This window comes from Pygocentrus nattereri, chromosome 26 (assembly GCF_015220715.1).
Source record: "Pygocentrus nattereri isolate fPygNat1 chromosome 26, fPygNat1.pri, whole genome shotgun sequence".
In the NCBI taxonomy this organism is placed as follows: Eukaryota; Metazoa; Chordata; class Actinopteri; order Characiformes; family Serrasalmidae; genus Pygocentrus; species Pygocentrus nattereri.
In genome coordinates this window covers 19,543,848-19,562,048 of record NC_051236.1, presented here as the reverse complement: position 1 = coordinate 19,562,048, position 18,201 = coordinate 19,543,848, and the positions used below count along the sequence as shown (strand labels likewise).

General features: G+C 37.0%; 1 protein-coding gene across 4 annotated transcripts in view; it reads left to right on the top strand.

The window, feature by feature from the left end:
• Positions 1-11,234, top strand: part of gabrb3 (gamma-aminobutyric acid type A receptor subunit beta3) — a 108,853-nt gene extending 97,619 nt beyond the window's left edge. For 2 of the 4 annotated variants that reach the window (XM_017720545.2, XM_017720553.2), the window contains 2 exons: positions 6,304-6,548; positions 9,037-9,387. In XM_017720545.2, coding sequence (XP_017576034.1) covers positions 6,304-6,548; positions 9,037-9,387 — 596 coding nt within the window. Of the gene's footprint in view, positions 1-6,303; positions 6,549-7,589; positions 7,671-9,036 lie in introns of all 4 variants that reach the window. The other 2 variants (XM_017720525.2, XM_017720536.2) reach the window with 2 other exon arrangements.
• Positions 11,235-18,201: the final 6,967 nt, after the last annotated feature.

The window sequence follows — 18,201 nt, the reverse complement described above, 5'->3', positions numbered from 1 at the left end:
AGAAGCCAATGGCGATAAAGACTGACTTTCTGTCTTCAAATGTCCAGTCTTGATGTTTATTGGCCCATACAAGTGTCTTTGTTTTGTTTCTGTCTCAGTTTTTTATCATACACCATTTTTATGCTGTAATTATTGTACTTATGTTTGACATTTTTAGTCCTAAGGAGTGCCACTTTTTTTAATCAGGGTGGCTCATCAGCTACACTTATGTAGTGTGTCTCAAAGATTTATCACCTCTTAAAATAATTACATATAATCTTTTGTAAGTATTGATGTTCTGTACTTTTGACAGGGACAGCATGTCAGCAGCATTAATTTTAAGGTTAGTTGCCTATATGTCTGATTTTAATGAGACTTTCTATGCTTTGCACAAGTTTTTCATTGGCTTTTTTAGAGGGCAAATCTCTCATGTTAAACCTAGTTCTAAGCCTAGTTCTGTAAATGAACTCGCTGACACCAAACAAGTCATTATATATGTGGAACATATGGTGTCCTCAGATTATGTTCAGGGGCTATTTGCCTTAACACAAATTCTGTGGAATGGCATATATTGGCCAAAGCTTAAGTCTGAACTCAGTGACTCTTATTCATCGAAATAATTTGTTAAATGTGGCACCCTCCTCATACTGTCTTCACAATGTATTATTTTACTCAATTATTAAAGCCATGTGCTTGGCCAGAGGAGAAAAAACATTAACAAAACACATACATTCTCTTAGAATTCAGTATCTGTACAGCTCAGGGCAGTTATACTGTAATTTATGGCATGTCTGGACTGCAATTCCAGGAATCATACTAAATGTAGTTTTAAATGTTAATGTGACTGGTCAGGGTAAAAACTAGGCCAGGCCCACTTTGCATTCAGTAGACAGAGCCCTCTCTCATTAAACAGATAACAGCCCTCCCAAGGGGGAATGAATGTACCAGAAACAAGGTTCCCTGTAAACTGCTGTGGCCCACACTAATTAATCTTTAGGCTTTAACATACTTGCTACTGCTAACCTATTCAGGAAAGTGTTTGTGAACTACTTGTATTATAGAAGGGTAGGTCAGAATTTTTAAACTCTTGAATAATCATGAAATTCTGAGAAACTAATTGAGGAGTAATTGGTTAGATGAGTAGTAAATTCGGCTTTTTGCTAAGCGGAATAGCTGTCTTGCGGTTTGCGATTCTAAACTGGTTTCACTTTTGACCGTATATCAGCTTTATTAATTCTTGACTTTGTGTTTGAATTATTAAAACTGCTAGCCTGAACAAAACGTTATACAGCTTATTTTTTACATTGATTTGTGATATTATAGATTATAGACTATTATAGATTATAGAAAAAAATATCAGATTGGGGAAGTGTCATTTATTCTTTAAGTTATTGTTTTATGTCTCATGAATTGTCTCTGAGACATTCTTGAAATTGAGTTAAAAGTATAACAGGAAAATGGGTGTTACAAACAAAACGTCTCAAGAATGCATGGAGCTTCAGATGCATGCATGTCGCTTCATAAACCTAGTTACTGCAATCCATGGCCATACAATTCAACCAAATGATGAATTGCCAATTGAACATCACTGCTGACAGATTCTCTTTAACTGATTTACACAATATATTCTCTGTAACTTGATATATTCTGCAATCCCTTGAGTATGTACACAGAAAGCCAATAAGCTAACGCAAGAGTAATAAAAGATTTTGAGTTCAAGCCTTCACAAAAGAGCTGAGATGTACAAAGTAAAGAATATGTTACTTACATGCCTATTATGAGCTTAAAATGTCTGTATTTAAACTTTAGCTGACATTAAAAACAAATATCAATTTTGCCTAAAATGCCTTTGCCTACTGTGTGCTCAGTCAGTCTTCGGTTCCAAGATGGTGGCATCTTCATGTAAACAGACTGAAGCAAGTTCTGATCTGTGTTCATGTTTATGAAGAGACCACTCCTCTTCCTCCACAGCTCTAGTGTCATGGTCCAGTCTGGTACCTGCACAGCACCCCCTAGGAAACTGGAAGGTCCAAACCCAAATGTCAGCACTAGGTTAGAGCTACGTCGCGTAAAGGAAGATTTAAGTGGTTTCTGCTGGCCCTGTTACTGAGAAAGAACTCAGGCCGAGAGCACCGTGAGCTCCATCCTCCCTCATTACCCTGCTCCTCACACACAAGCTGCCTAACGTCAGGATGTGATTTACTGAAGAGCAGAGATACTAAATAAGTAGCCTACTGGCCAGAAACCGGGAGTGAAATATTGAACATAATGCTGTGGAGGACATTGTGTCACTGTGTTAAGTGATATTAATAACACAAGAACAGAGCATTGCATGATCATAAAATATAAAGCAGATTAATATAACTATGGGGGTAGCTGAAGTGGATGTTGCAGTTATGTTAATATGAATTTTTGAATGTTACATGATATAAAGCACATATGTGGTCTGTCATTAGTCAATGAAAGAGCATGGTGCTTGTATGCTTTATGTCTTCCCCTGACATTTTTATTTATCTGATGGTGTTGGTTTTGGTGGTCTGCTAGGCTTTTTGTGGCTGTTAGGAGCCCCACTTTCTCTGTCTATATAAAAAGATTTGAATCCTGTTTTTTTATCCTTAATCCTTATTTTTTATGTTCTCCTTCCTTATGTAAGTGGATTATCATATAGCTAATCCCCTTAAACATATTTTCCTGAACAATCAACAATTCATGCTTAATGGTCACTTTGACTGGAAATTAAATAAATGACCGACTCAAGCCTCTGACTTGCACAGTACAGTTTGTAATTACACTTTTTAAATGCTAATCAAAATGGCAGCAAAATTAATATATAGCAAAACAGTAACACCTGCAGATTTCTAGTTACATCTTGTTTTAATGGAATATTATATTTTGAAGTCTCTACAGTATCTACGTGCTAAGACATTTCATAGAACATTTAGGCCCATAGACTACTATCAGTATATTCAAGTAGGATTTAGGGACACTTCACTGACAGAACCAGAGTGGCAGTATGAGAAAGTAAATGTGCCTAAGACAAGAACATCACATCATGCTGCTGAAACCCATTTGTTCGTCCAGATGTCCAGATTGCAGGCAAATCGGATTTGTTTCTTAAGGGTGCTGTCCAGACTAACAAAAATCAGTCTGGGTACAATACGGACAAGCCAAAAATCTGATTTGAGTTGTCAGTCTGAATGTAGCATAAGGGAGTACTGCTGTTAGCTATGACATGTTATCAAGCAGCCAGAACCAGATCAAGGCACATAGCTCCAGCAACCTGCTGTAACTAAAACTCTACATACAGAGTACGAGGATTCTTACCGTTTTAAATTTCTTATGGTTAAATATTTATTAAATATTTGTTGCTGGGAATATTAAGAGATTAAACACACTAAGTGATCTTCATAGCTAAACATACTCCATTGTTAGTTGTCATTCATGTCTGTCTGAGGATAATAAAAAACAATTATATTTTCTGCCAAGTAGGCTCGCTAAGTATATAGAATAGATTAACATAATGCACAAGTACAATGTACATGGATGTGAAAAGAAAATCTGCATCGTGTGTTCAAATCATGTAGTGAAGTCTGCAAGATACTTATGGCCATGAAAAATGAATATCATTATGTGCACATCTTTACGAGGAGGATAACAAGCAGTAGACCCCAAAAAAAAAAGATGCAAAACAAATCACCATCACCATCAAGTTTTCTCCTTAGATTGCTGCCAAGTACGTTGATCATCTATGCTGTTTTATATGCATTGTTGATGCATGCATATCTCTGGTTTCATTTCTTATGTCTCTGATTTGGCCATAGTACAGGCTTGATTTTTCAAAGTTTTATATCATTTCATTGCATCCTTGTTTGCTGGCTTTTAAACAACCTGGTTGCTTTTAAGAGACACTTTAAACATGTGGTAGCCATCAGAAGGTGTGTTACCTTTGAGCAACCATATAGAAAATAACTTAAATCATGAGAATGTAATGTGAACAGGAGAGTTTTTACAATGCATACGCTGCCATCACAAGTGGATGATTCACTGTGAGATTTGAGAGTGTGATTGTGTAATTGGGTTTAGTAAGCAGAGCTCATTTTTGGCATTTGCACTCTGACAGAGCTCAATCTGTAGCACCCATCCACAGAGTCCAGATTCATGGTGGGCGGCAGAGCAGAGCTGTCAAAAGAGAAGAATTTCATCACACTTCTTTTGGCTGAGACTCTGAATAATCTCAGTGTCATGGTGTTCTTTCTATGTATAAGGCCTCATACGTGTCTTTATTTCCAAACTGTGTTTTATTGGTTATTTTGGTTGCACCAGGACAGCAATTCTTTTGTCTTTCTCTGAAGCCCACTAAAGATTACAGATGGCTAAAGACTGTACAGTAAGTGTTACGTCTGCTCTGGTTGTTCCATGACTTCCTAAATCACCTGACTGGGAAAGCTGTATGCTGGCTAAAGAATGGAATCATAATCCTAGGCACTGTACTGTTAACATACTGTCCATGAGGCCCACAGTGCTACATTATTCTGATGCTGATGAACTTCTGAACTGGTTGCATGTTAATCGTATCCTATCATGTCTGTGGCGACACATTTAAAGATGTCTTCTGTTTAACTAAATAAAATCCACCACTAGAATGATTGCATGTCCACCATAGTACTGCAGTGAAATGTATGAGCTAGTGGAATTAGAGCTTTCTGTGTGCAACCATGTTTTCAATCTCTATAATACAGTGGCGTGAACAGACTTTGGTGAGGGCAGGGCTGAGATGTTTTTTAAAAAAACAGCACATTGTGAGGGCAGGTCTGAAAGAGTCCATATCAGCATTTTTCAGTACATGAAAATACCATTATAAACTAGGTTTTTCTAATATTGCGGTATGATCTGATTTTCATCATACATATTTAATGTGAGGTTATATTCAATTTAATTTTCATTGCAAGAACCAGGAACAGACCTAATCATGATAAATTCCCTATTAAATGCACATTCCAATAACACAGTAATATTCATTAACTTAATATGACCAACAATCATATTTGACTCTTCAGTAAAATGCAATATTTTTTAGCATTATTCTTATACTTACTGTTCTTCAGAAACAGAAAAAATGCACTATGCACCCGTTGTGTTTTTTGTAGCCAGCTTGTAAAAAGCAATAATCCTACAAATGTGATGAAGGTATGTGACATCTATAGGTATATACAATTTAAGGTATATAATTAACCAAAGTCAGATTTGAAAAAATATTCAAATGGAGCTAAAGGCTATAAAAACACTTTTCTGGCAGATCTGCACATTAGACTGCACAGTAATAGTAAGCATGGCAACTCATGACAGAAGTTTGTTTTTATTTCTTTTGTTTTTATTCTGACAGGTGGGAGTCATTCAACCAAGAATGACTACTGTGCACTCACATTTAGAACAGAATTGAAATCATTAAGGGCTTATTTTTGGATTAAAAGCACCTCATGGTCCTGGCTTATAACTCACTCACTCAGTCACACATACACTCACTCATATTTCACAGGCTGAAGATTCTCCACAAGTGGGAGCTACTAAAAATATCTTTTGGTGCGTCAAAAGAGCGGCACTTCACATCAATAGCTGAGTTTCCATCCATGTATTTTTATTTTGGTATATCAAATAAAATTGTAAATTGCAGTATCAGATATCTCCAAAATTTTCATGGAAATTTGTACACACATCAATACATTTTTTTGTTGATAAAAAAAGAAATGTGATAAAGTAAGATGGAAAAATATTTGCTAATTGCAAAAAAAAAAAAAAGGTCAGCTGATTTTCTGTTGCTAGAAAACACAGCTCATCTTGAGCTATTTTATTACATCATTGCATTTTGTTTTTGCACTCTTGAGATATGTACATAAAATTAAACAGCAGTGAAGTTGCCCAACATTAAAGATTTCTCTGTTAACGTCCTCCATATTTCTCAGAAGTGTTTTTATGAATATATCATAGAGAGTTTCATTTCTTATACAAAGCTGATGGAAACTCAGCCTTATCTGCATAACATTTTTGGGACATTTCAGTTAGTCGCTTGAATTTAATTTGACAGTTGGATGGAAACCTGGCTAATGAAAGTACTTGTCCTTGTTCATTTGTCACATCAGAGTCACAATTTAAGTTCACTCACTTTAAATTGAACTACTACATGTGACAGCAGCATTGAGAAGTCACATAATTAAAGAACAGATTACATGACAGAAATAGCTGCTTTTTGCCATAGATATTGTTTTTTGCCAGTTCATAACCATCATAGATATCTATCATGTATGTCATATCTGTATTATTCCATAGGTATCACAACCGTGCTGACCATGACTACCATCAACACCCATCTGAGAGAAACGTTGCCGAAGATCCCATACGTCAAAGCCATTGACATGTACCTGATGGGCTGCTTCGTCTTCGTCTTCTTGGCCCTGCTGGAGTATGCCTTCGTCAACTACATCTTCTTTGGCCGAGGCCCACAGATGCAGAAAAAGTTGGCTGAAAAGGCAGAGAAAGCCAACAACGACCGCACCAAATATGACGGCAACAAGGTAAGAGTCATTATGATTTATTCCTGTCATTGTAGAACTGTTACAAATACCTGTTTCTAGTTTCTAGGGTCTGCACATTGTCTCAGTGTCTCAGTTACACATTCACTGCATAGTTCCGGCTATGAGCTATAGCTGTAATTTCAGAAAGGCTATCTTTGTTGAAAGAAGAGAATGAACTCAAGACAAAACAGATTACCCACAGATCATATGGCTTCATGGATAGAGTTACACAAAATGCCATAAAGAAAGAACAAAGCTCTTAGTATTGAAATCAGATTGAGTTACTGAGTTAGTGTACTTTTAGTTTCACACCCAGATGGATTGACATCAAAGTAAATAATGCTTCAGTCCAAAAATAAAAAATGTATTCAATGAAGAAAACACATTTTAGAACTGATAGCAAAAAAGATCCCACAAAAAAATTGCACAATTAAATAATTCTGATTAAAAACCTTTGATAACAGGTTTTCTGGAATCATTTGGTTTCTTTATTAAAATACTTAGAATTATAAACTCTACAAACTTTACCAGCTACAGTTACTCTTAATATGTGGCCCCACCACCACCATACGACACAGGAAAAAGGCCAATGTTTTATTTTTTATTCTCATATTTTTGTAATGGACAAATTCCACAAATATGACGCATGAAAGCCATTTTTTACAAACATTCTGATTTTAGAAAAAGAACATGAACATAACTGAGCTTTCTGGAACATCTCTCTCTGCAAGCTCTCTTCAGTGGTTTAGAACATTGCAGCATTAGTTCCATAGACATATTGTCAACATAAAGAGTTAGACTCTGGTTTTACACCTATGGTTCTGTAGTAGTTTACCTTTTACATAGGAACACTGCACACGACACATTGCTTGATTAGTTCTGCAGTAAGCTTGTGTCAGAATGTACAACTGCTACAGTTTGAAGCAACTCTGAGGCAGAATGTTCTAGTCAATGCATTGCAAGGTTTAGGCTTTAAACTCCTGATATAAAAAATGAAGCTGAAACATGAAGAGGAACTCTTCTCTGTGTTTTTCTGGCCAGTCTGTTCAGGAGGGGGGGAATTGCAAGCCTTCATCTGTTAAACAGTCCAATCAGGTACAAGGCCACCGTCACTCACGAGGGGTGAGTGTATGTATTGCTGGCTGTTATGTCAGTATCTCTAACCTCCCTCTGAAACTTTGCCCACTTGCCATGAAAAGTTTTCCTTCTAAAGCACATGCAAGCTCAGAGCTTCCTTCTTAGCCATGCATTTTGTGCATTTGTGTAATAATTCTGGTGCACTCTTTCTTTTTGCTGTCTCATGTCATATTTTTCTCCATTTTGTGCACATCTAGTTTCAGATGCAGTTCACTAGCGCGTTGTCACTTGGACCAACGTGTTTAAAATTTCCTCAAATTAGAGTTCTGCATTCTGTTTCAGTACTCTTTACTTTATATTACACCATCACTGCTTCACATCATTACTGGGATGCTTTAGCTATAATTATGTTTCTGCTACTTCTGAATTATTTATTACTGCAGAGACTCAGGGATAAAAGTAAATAAACAATGGATTTCTTGGAGGCACACAAAGGATTCCTTTGGGAAATAACCACAACATGATGATTTTGTTTTTGAGAAATACTGATTACTTTAGTCATTACATTTTCTACTGCTAATCATATTCTGATAGAATGTTAGGGACTTGATACTGTAAGCAAGCATTTTGTTAAGGGGACTTTTTTTCAGTTAATAAATTAGAGTTAATAAATTGCCTCATATTGTGCCCTTGTCATATAACACAATCCATACAATCAGCTCATATAATCTAGTTAAATTGGTTTCCACACATATAGTATTAAACGTTATTCATATTATTTATAAAATGGTTTGATGATTTAGATAAGATATACCACATTGTGACAAAGTACACATGCAGTATAAATATTCTAGAATGACATACAAAGCCAACATGCAGTATACACACAGAACCATCATAATTGTTGGTATAATGCAGCTTAAAGGTCAGTTTTACACACACTGTCTATTAATTCCCTTGTGCTTTTTATTTGGTGCAATCAAGTACCTGATTGCATGCACTTTACCACATAGTAAACTGATTTATGAAACCAATTGCAACTTAATTTATACATTTTATAGAACATTTAGAACATTATACCTTTGCTCTTAGCGAAAAACAGCTATTTCCTGCCATATTTCACTTGAGCATCTCCATTCTAACTCATCATTAAAATGTGGTTGTAGATCTCCTCAATTCATGATGTGTACATCCTCAAAATGTACAAAAGGATGCTTTTGCAAATCATATCACATGCTGATATGGTTTGGGATATCGACATTCGACATGCTCATTATGCTTACTTACACTATATACTATACACTGTACTTATTATAACATACTGCGTGATGATTTGGGCAATAAACTTTATCACTGTTACAATCAGTAATTTATAAAATCCATAGCCATATTGACTTTCCTCTGATTGCAGGTGGACTCCCAAGGGAACATCCTCCTGACTACTCTGGAAATCCACAACGAGGTGGCTGGAAACGAGGTGACCACCAGCGTCAGCGAGGCCCGCAACTCCACTTCCATGGTGTTCGATAACTCAGGGATCCAGTACCGGAAGCAGAGTGGGCCACGGCATGAAGCTGCCCGCCACAGCCTGGACAGGAATGCGCAGCCCAAGAAAGCCAGGCTGCGCCGGCGCTCATCCCAGCTCAAAATCAAAATCCCTGACCTTACAGACGTCAACGCCATCGATCGATGGTCACGGATAATATTCCCAGCTGCTTTTTCCCTCTTCAATTTGATCTATTGGCTTTACTATGTGAATTAAGCCGCAGATCTGGGTGGTTTCCCCTTTACAATTATCTTTTCCATTTTAGAGGTAAAATGAGACTTTTTTTTCTCTTTTCAAAGGACGTATTTGTGCGCCATTGTGGTGAGCGTGAGCTTTTTTTGTACTTGCAAACCCTTGCTTTTCTGTGAAGGGTACCAGTGGAAGACAATGTGCACTAAAACGGGCTTTCTCATCACATACACCTTCAGATCCATATCTACTTACACACACAAACACAGAATAAATTTTATAAAGACTCTTTGTACATAACTGCTGAAATTTTGAAGCCATGGGACATCCGCATGATGCAAATGGGACCCTTTATAAACTTGTACCAACCTGTTAAAATCGTGAGAGGAGATGTCAGCTCCACTGAATTTGCTACAGACCTGCGACTTAGATTAAGGGTCATCTACAAATGATTCATGCCAACAAGCCACCATTATTAGAATACCAAGAACAAATGAAAAATGACCTTTGTATTAAACCAGATGATAGAAATGCAATATTCTGTATTTACGGTTGTGGTTTCACAAGTGTCAGCATTGCTTTTTTTTCCATCAGCAGTTGTGTTCAACTTTAGACTTTTACTGATATGAACATATTAATGTGTATGAATGGACATTGTTCGTATATAGTCATGTTATGACATGCTTTTGGGACATGATTTCCATCTGCCTTGGGTTGATATAGATCACTTTTCACAGATTTCGTGTAAGTGCTTCAGTACATGTAACTAAGTAATGCTTGTGCACTCATCACAGTTCAAAACATATAAGAGCATAACTACCAGTGTTGTGGAATGTTTAAATCAGGGCCTGCAAATGACTTCCATAATGCCAACATATACATTATAGGGCAACGTTTTAGGTATCGTACATAGACTTTTGTTTCCAATGGTTTCTTTCTGTCAGTAGTTGTATAGCATTTAGCATGTGTATTTTTTTAAGTGAGAGATTATGACTCAAGCATTTGTGATGAATGTTTGAGTCCAATAATGTTAATGTAGGCCTTATGTAAACTGTTGTATGGTCCATTGACACTGTTTGTTTGACCAAAAACTCCACCTAACCTCTTTTTATTCCTTTCCCATCTGTGTTCCTTTGAGCTGGATTGTAGACTAAAGGTGGTTTGAGGTGCAGTGTGTACTCCTAATAAAAAAAAATTGTCTCAGGTTTTGCTCCAAGATATTCATGACCCATATCATATTGCATTTTTATTATTGGCCATATGCATATATCAGTATTATATTTGCTGCAATTGATTTGTATTATATGCTCATGTACTCCAGACATAATGACTGCACAGCAGATTTTGTCTTCTTATTCCAATAGCATGATATTCTTTATACGTAGAGGACTACACTGATTGTATTCCATCTTGCTTTGGAGATCACTTTGCCCCAAGTCATTTGAGTGACCACTAACCTTGCTTCAGGGACCGATGACCTTGTTGTATGATGAGAGAATGATGTAATTTATTAAACATGCTCACAAATGACCCAAATATGTTTATACTATCCCTTTGAAATGCTCAGTGTGTGCTGTCAACATGTCACATTAACAGGCTGCTTTGCAGTTATGTTGTGTCAGTAATTGCTTGTTATTACTTTGATTGCTCCTTTTCCTTCTATGTTGTAAATATATGGCAGAATATCCAGATTTCTGAGCTGTTGTTTTCTCTTTTTTATTTTCAATCTTGAGGTTCTGCTCACTTCTGTTTCTCCACGAGTCAGCAGATATCTATTATTGAAATGTGTTTGAATCAGTAGGTATACTTGGGATGGATTTCTAGGCTATTACAGGGGGCTTTGGTTTTAAAAATAAACTTTACTCTTTCAAGTATTCCATTTTTCTTATTTTAACGTCCCTGCAGGGCTTACATTCTGAAAATAAATTTTAATTATGTTAATTCACTCTTGATATTTTCTGATATCTACTCATTACATATTAACCACATGTATATGAAGAGTTCATTACATTTATTACATGATTTGTCTAGCGCTTCATATCACATCTGGTACCATTCTCTGGCCTATGTGGAAGTATATAGTACAATGTTTTGTTTAAAATTTTTTGGACTTATCTCAGATGTAGTGGATTAGCCAAGACGTGGTTGGTATCCATGGTTTCTGTAGTTTAGCTCTGGAGATATGAGGCTAATGTTGCTAACACACCAGAAGTCAATAGTCACCTAAATCATTTCCAAAATGACATCCCCAAGCTTCTCTCAAACTGCATCCAGCTCTCCATTAAGGTCATGCAGACGATGTGATGTAGGACACAGTATGACTTACTGTGAACTATAAAAATGAACAAAGGTTCATTGTGTAGCTGAATGATGTTTGAAACCATTTTAGATAGCAGGTTGTGCTGAATTGGGACTTCTCTTTGTGTGCAAACACTTCATGAAGCCATATGCATGCTACAGATTATGTTTGCAATTTGTGTTGTTTCTTTTTATAAATAACTATTAATCTTACATTTCCAAGTGAAAGATATACATTCATCAATAGAAATGACTGACATTGCACACCTAGAGCCCATATGCCTGCATGAGGTGTGTGCAAATGAAGGGGCGTTGAATTCTGTGGAGGTAGTGGAATTCACACAAACACTTGTCTAAAGGACTGCTTGCAGCATGAAGCTCTGCTACACAGTGAAGTTCTGTTCATTTGTATTGTTCACAGTAAGTCATATTGTGTCCTAAACCACATTGACAAATGAATGAGCAGGTGGTCGAGAGTTTTGGGATACATTTATGACAATGATTTGGGTGACTATTGACTTCTAGTGTGTGTTAGCATTGTTAGCCTGGTAGCTCTAGTAGTAAATTAAACAAAAGCAAAATTTGGACACCAAACATGTCTTGGCTCACATCTGGGGTGTGCGGAAAATTGTGTACAATTGATTTTTTACCATATTATTCTGTTAAACCCAGTGCTTTCATGCAGACCACCTATATCACTATGGGGTTCTTCCTATAGATCCTGACAGCTCTGTTCCTAAAAACGAATAAACCCCTCTTGTTTCATATATGTCTACAAATAATGCTCTCTTTGCAATGAATCCATACAAATGCCAACATAAAATGACCAGCCTTTTCTCTGCATTTCCCTTCAGCTGCTTTCAGCTCAGTCATGCCACTAGATTAACATCATTAAGAATGGTATAGATTGACTTGAGGATTTTTGAGGCTTATTCCCTTCTGCTCAGTGTGCTTGAAGAGATCAAATGACTTTATATGCCCATGAGTGGTCAAGACGTTTCATAGAAATGATCTGACAATAACCATTTAGAGGCATGAAGTGATCGGTTACATAAACACATAATTAAGGTCATTAGTGACGTTCCATGGCTTCTATTGTTTTTAATAGATGTGCTCAAGTGTAATCTTTGAAGCTAATGAAATGCACTGTGGACAGACTGAGGCTTAAAACACTTCATGTCCAGTGAATGTTGATGTATATGCTTCATGCATGTGACTTAATTACCAAATGACCTTTCATCAGGCAGTGTGCAGGGTTATTATAGTAAGCTGAAGCTAAAACAAAGACTGCTATGAAACATTCACAAAAAGGCTAGAATTAAGATAAAAAAATCTGAGAATAATATACAAGAGCATAGTTAAATGAAATAATCATTAGGTCTCAGATCAGGAGTATTTTCTGGTTGTGTTGAGAAACGTATTTTTAAACCCATAAAGTTTCTGAGAAAAGGGAGACCCTACATATTGCAGGCTACTAGTCTTAGTGCAGCAGTAAAGTACAAACGTTACAATTGAAACTAAGATTTAGTCGTGTGCAAAAGTTTAAATACCCCTGGTCAAATGACGTTTTATTGATTTTCTCGGTGAAAGGTTTATACATCCTCTACAGGAAACTAGGGAAGCCATTGAGGGGTGATGGATCCACACTTCTGTTTGTTTCCCTATATTTTTACATTTTGTCAGTGAAAAAGAGATGGGCACCAAAATCATTTCATTTGTTTTCTCAGGCTCTTGTGATATTTATGTCACTATCACAGCAATTATGAATGTTGTTTTCTTGAGATACAGAGTTATTTATATAAATACTGAGGCACAAAATTATTTTGTTTTATCAAGATAACGTGTTCTGTCATGATAATGGCATAAATATGTCAAGACAGCTTGAGATATCTCAAGATCCCTAGACAACATTTGTCAGGCTTGGAAAACAAATGAACATTTTGCTGAACAGTTTCTGTCTATTCACATACTGGAAAAGTAAAAAGTCAGGCCACATTCTATGTCTTATTTTTTTCTTTTACTATTTTAACTTCAGCAAATAAACAGTGATTGTGTGTTAAATTGTGCAGTATTGCTGTCGCTGTAGAGGATGTGTTCATTTTCACTTAGAAAATCAACAAAACGCAATTTTACCAGGGACACCCAGACTTTTGAAAACGTTGGTACATAAAAATAAATAGAATTATTTTTAAATATCACCCTGAAACTAACTAATCAGGGCCCAGTTTCCCAAAAGTGTCTTATTGTTAAGCTTTTAGGACCACTGACATGGGCAATAGCACTGACCTCAGCCTTTTGTCTGGGAGAAACAATCATCTCAGTTTTCAACATGACCCCTCTGTCAGGCCGATATTACACTGGTAAGATGAAGCCTGTAGAACATTTCACTAAATGGGAAATTACAGCACATGATGTTTAGTTAATGGCTCCATGTCAAGTGAATGTATTTCACTTCTTGATGTAAAATATAAACATCGGTAAGCATTCAAAGGAGAATATTTACTGCCTAGTGTTCGCAACCCATACAGTCGTATGCAAATGTTTGGGCACCTTTTGTTTTCTAAATTTAAAATAATGGAAAAAATAAAGCATAGATTGTGGCCTCTGCAAAAGTTTGTTTTATTTTATATTTTATATAGCTGAACCTCAGGATGACAAATAGCAGAAATATGTAAATGTTTTGGTTTTGTGACATCACAAAAACAGTTCATATTTTTGCTTATGGCTATACGTGGAAATTAAGCTGCAAGAACATTTGCGTTTGAAAAATGGTAATATAATAAACATTAACTTAACATTAATTAAAAACCTCACAAATATTATAAATGAACTAAAAGGGGAAAAAAATTAAATGCATGAAAAGTGTAAGATATTGACCCTTTAATATACGACTTTTTTTAATTATTCATTTTCTATTATTCTTTTGGATTCTGCTGATTTATCATTCCCACAACAACCAAATTTAACACAAATCTGAGCCACGCTTATGAATTGACTGAGTGAACAGACGTCTCAGTAGCTGTTATCAAAGGTAACGTGGCATCAGTGGAAATGATTTACATTTCATTTCTTTTTTCATAAACAGATGCTCTAAAATGCCCTTAACATCACTTTTCATGCTGTAACTGTGCTTGGCGGTGTTGAAATGTACCCAGGTGATCTGACATGGAATGACCCCGTGTGTGTGTGTGTGTGTGTGTGTGTGTGTGTGTGTGTGTGTGTGTGTGTGTGTGTGTGTGCGTGCGCGTGTGTGCATGTGCCTGATTGTGCACATGTGCTTGTAGAGATGAAATCATCATTGTCCAAAGCCTGCAGCCATGAGAGCCAACACAGTGCGGACCTCGCTGGACTTCATTCAGCTGCGCTCGGCCTTATTTTCTACCAAGGCTATGAGCCATCCTTCTACATGACATAGAGCTGCAGCCTCCCATGTGTTCTGCAGTAGCGCCTGTCCACAATTCAATTTTTCAGCTCCATTCAATAGCATTTCTGTCCTTTTCACCACAACAACTACAGCTCAATAATCACAACAGCAGCTACAGACAATACACAGAGTAAATCCACACGAGAGCACAGCAAGGTCAAGCAAAGCAAGACCACCACAGAGTTCAGTTCAGTTTAGTATGTACATTCTGATTTGCAGTTCAGTGACTGACTTGCACAGAATGTACAATTAGAAAAGATAATGTAAAATATTAAACAAAAAATGAATGTGAAACATTTTTAGGGATTTAAAATGCTGCCTCATATATTTCCATGACGTGAGTGGGAACAGCCAATGAGCTGCTCTTTTTGCCAACCAATCAGCAGTCAGTAGCAGTAATGCCAGCGTTCTGCTACCCAAAGCCTGTTTGCTGTAGAAAAAAAGGAATATACAGGTAAAATTTTCTTTGCTTTTTTGTTGAAATACGTCCTTCTGCTTTCTAAAATTAAAGGAAAGTTCTGGGCAAGTGATTAGAAACTTTTTTCATTTTTAGCCATTTAGCTCCATTTGCTTCCACTCATTGAGGACTCGCTTGTGGGCACCCTCTGGCATTTTGCAGTCATGTTTTTGTTGTAATGTGGGAAATAGGAAAAGGCCAGGCTCCTCATAAGCAGGCTCTGCCATCATTTCAACATGAGAGGATGAAGAAGTAGCAGTGCCCACCCCTGGTGTGGCACCCAGTGTCAAATCCTCATCCTGACTTCACTTCACTTGGTTTCCGGTCTTAGTTTCAGCAGTGTTATTGGGTGAATCATACATATAACAGCTGTCAATCAACAACTCTGGGGAGAACCTCAAAAGGCATCGGTAGCTGTGAATGTGCCTGACATTTTGTGGATTTCAAAATATTTGTAAACAAACGCAACACTTTTAGCACACAACTGAATTAAATCAGTGAAGTTTCGCAGTTAACTGTAAGGGGTTGCATGATGAAAATATGCTAACTCTGGCCGAGGGTCATTGGGAAGTAAAATCAAGACAGGGATGTGAGATTTGGCTTCACACCGACAAGAAACAACACAGAAAGAATGTATTATGATGGATGTGATATAAAGAAAAGCAAAACAAGAATTAACATTGCTGTTGCTTCCCTCTGATGGAGACAGCATTTGGCAAGTAAAGGCATGAGGTTTGATGTTGAATTCGCAACGTTTCTTCCAGACTAGTAAGTAAACAGGGAGGAGTTAAAAGGGAGGAGGAGGGACTGTGTGGAGTATGAATTCCACAGGTTGCATATTATCTTACATATTGCTCCATTAGAGTGACATATTGCCAAATGAAACAGGATACTAGAGCAGAAAATAATTGTGGGCAGGACATTATTTTGTTCTTTAGCATTTGATTGGAGCATGAAAAGCGAGTGTTCTGAAACTAAGATGGAGTCAAATACTGATGCTCAGACCATCTGTTTTACAGCAAAGAAAAGTCTAGCCTTTTAGCATGTGTTGCATGTGCTTTTCTTACAAAAGTCAGGTTAAAATAAATTCTTGTAGGATGTAAGTAACGTGAGCAAAAGATGGACTGTGTTTGTGTGTACATGCCGCTTCATCATTAGCTGACCTGCCTCACAGTGTCACAAAGTCACATGGCATAACACTTTAGAAAACAGTACACATACTGCCAGATATCTGAACCCCCTCACTCCCGTTAACATGAATGTGTGTTGCCAGCTTAAATGAACTAAAGTAACTTACAACCCCAATTCCAATTGAAGGCATCAAATTCAAAATGAGTGAATATTTGCAAAGAGCAATAAAGTTTATCCGTTTGAACATTAAATTTCTTGTCTTTTTAGTGTATTTATTTGAACGTAGGTGTTGGAATTGGGGTTGTATAGATGGTTACTTTACAACCAGCCAAAAACTGACAGTGAGAGAGTAAAGTGAGGAGATTATCTGCAGCAGGTATGTACGTGCAGTCTGGAGTGGAGGTGATGGCGGATGTTCTCTCTCAGTGTTTGGTCAGGGTGGTGGGAAGGAAAATGTGCTAACATATTGATTATAGTTTAATTTTTCCTGCCACTGGAACAGTGACTCAAGACAGTCGTACGTCAGATACCATTTAGAGGCAAGTAAAAGTCAAAAAGTCAATCAAAGATTACAGACAAACATGAATTTCGCCTTTAGAATGATATGACACGATGAATTGTGCACTAATGTTATATAATTACTTTGCACTTAATGAGTTACTTATGCTTTAACTTATATGGATCACTCTACTGACTGGTTGAACCCACTGGTTCAAAGTTAAAAACACATTTTACACTTTTAACTGACTTGTGATTGAATCAGTGATTGAGTGAGGGAGTGAGTAATTGAGTGAATGAGTGGGTGAGTGAGTGAGTGAGTGAGTGAGTGAGTGAGTGAGTGAGTGAATGAGTGAGTGATTGAGTGAGTGAGGGAGTGAGTGAATGAGTGAGTGATTGAGTGAGTAAGTGAATGAGTAGCTGAGTGACTGAGTGAGTGAGTGAATGAGTGATTGAGTGAGTGAATGAGTGAGAAGTTGAGTGATTAAGCGATTGAGTGAATGAGTGAGTGATTGAGTGAATGGGTGAGTGAATGAGTGAGTGATTGAGTGAGTGAGTAAATGAGTGAGTGAGTAATTGAGTGAGTGAATGAGTGAGTGATTGAGTGAATGAGTGATTGAGTGAGGTAATGAGTAATTGAGTGGGTGAGTGAGTGATTGAGTGAATGAGTGATTGAGTAAGTGAGTGAATGCATGAGTGAGTAAATGAGTAATTGAGTGAGTGAGTGAATGAGGCAGTGAGTAATTGAGTGATTGAGTGAGTAATTAAGTGAGTAAATGAGTGATTGAGTGAGTGAGTGATTGGGTGAGGGAGTGAGTGAGTGAGTGAGTAAATGAATGATTGAGTGAGTGAATGAGTGAGTGAGTAATTGAGTGATTGAGTAATTGAGTGAGTGATTGAGTGAGTGAATCATTGATTGAGTAAGGGAGTGAGTAATTGAGTGAATGAGTGGGTGAGTGAGTGAGTGAATGATTGAGTGAATAAATGAGTGATTGAGTGAGTGAGTGAATGAGGGAGTGAGTAATTGAATGAG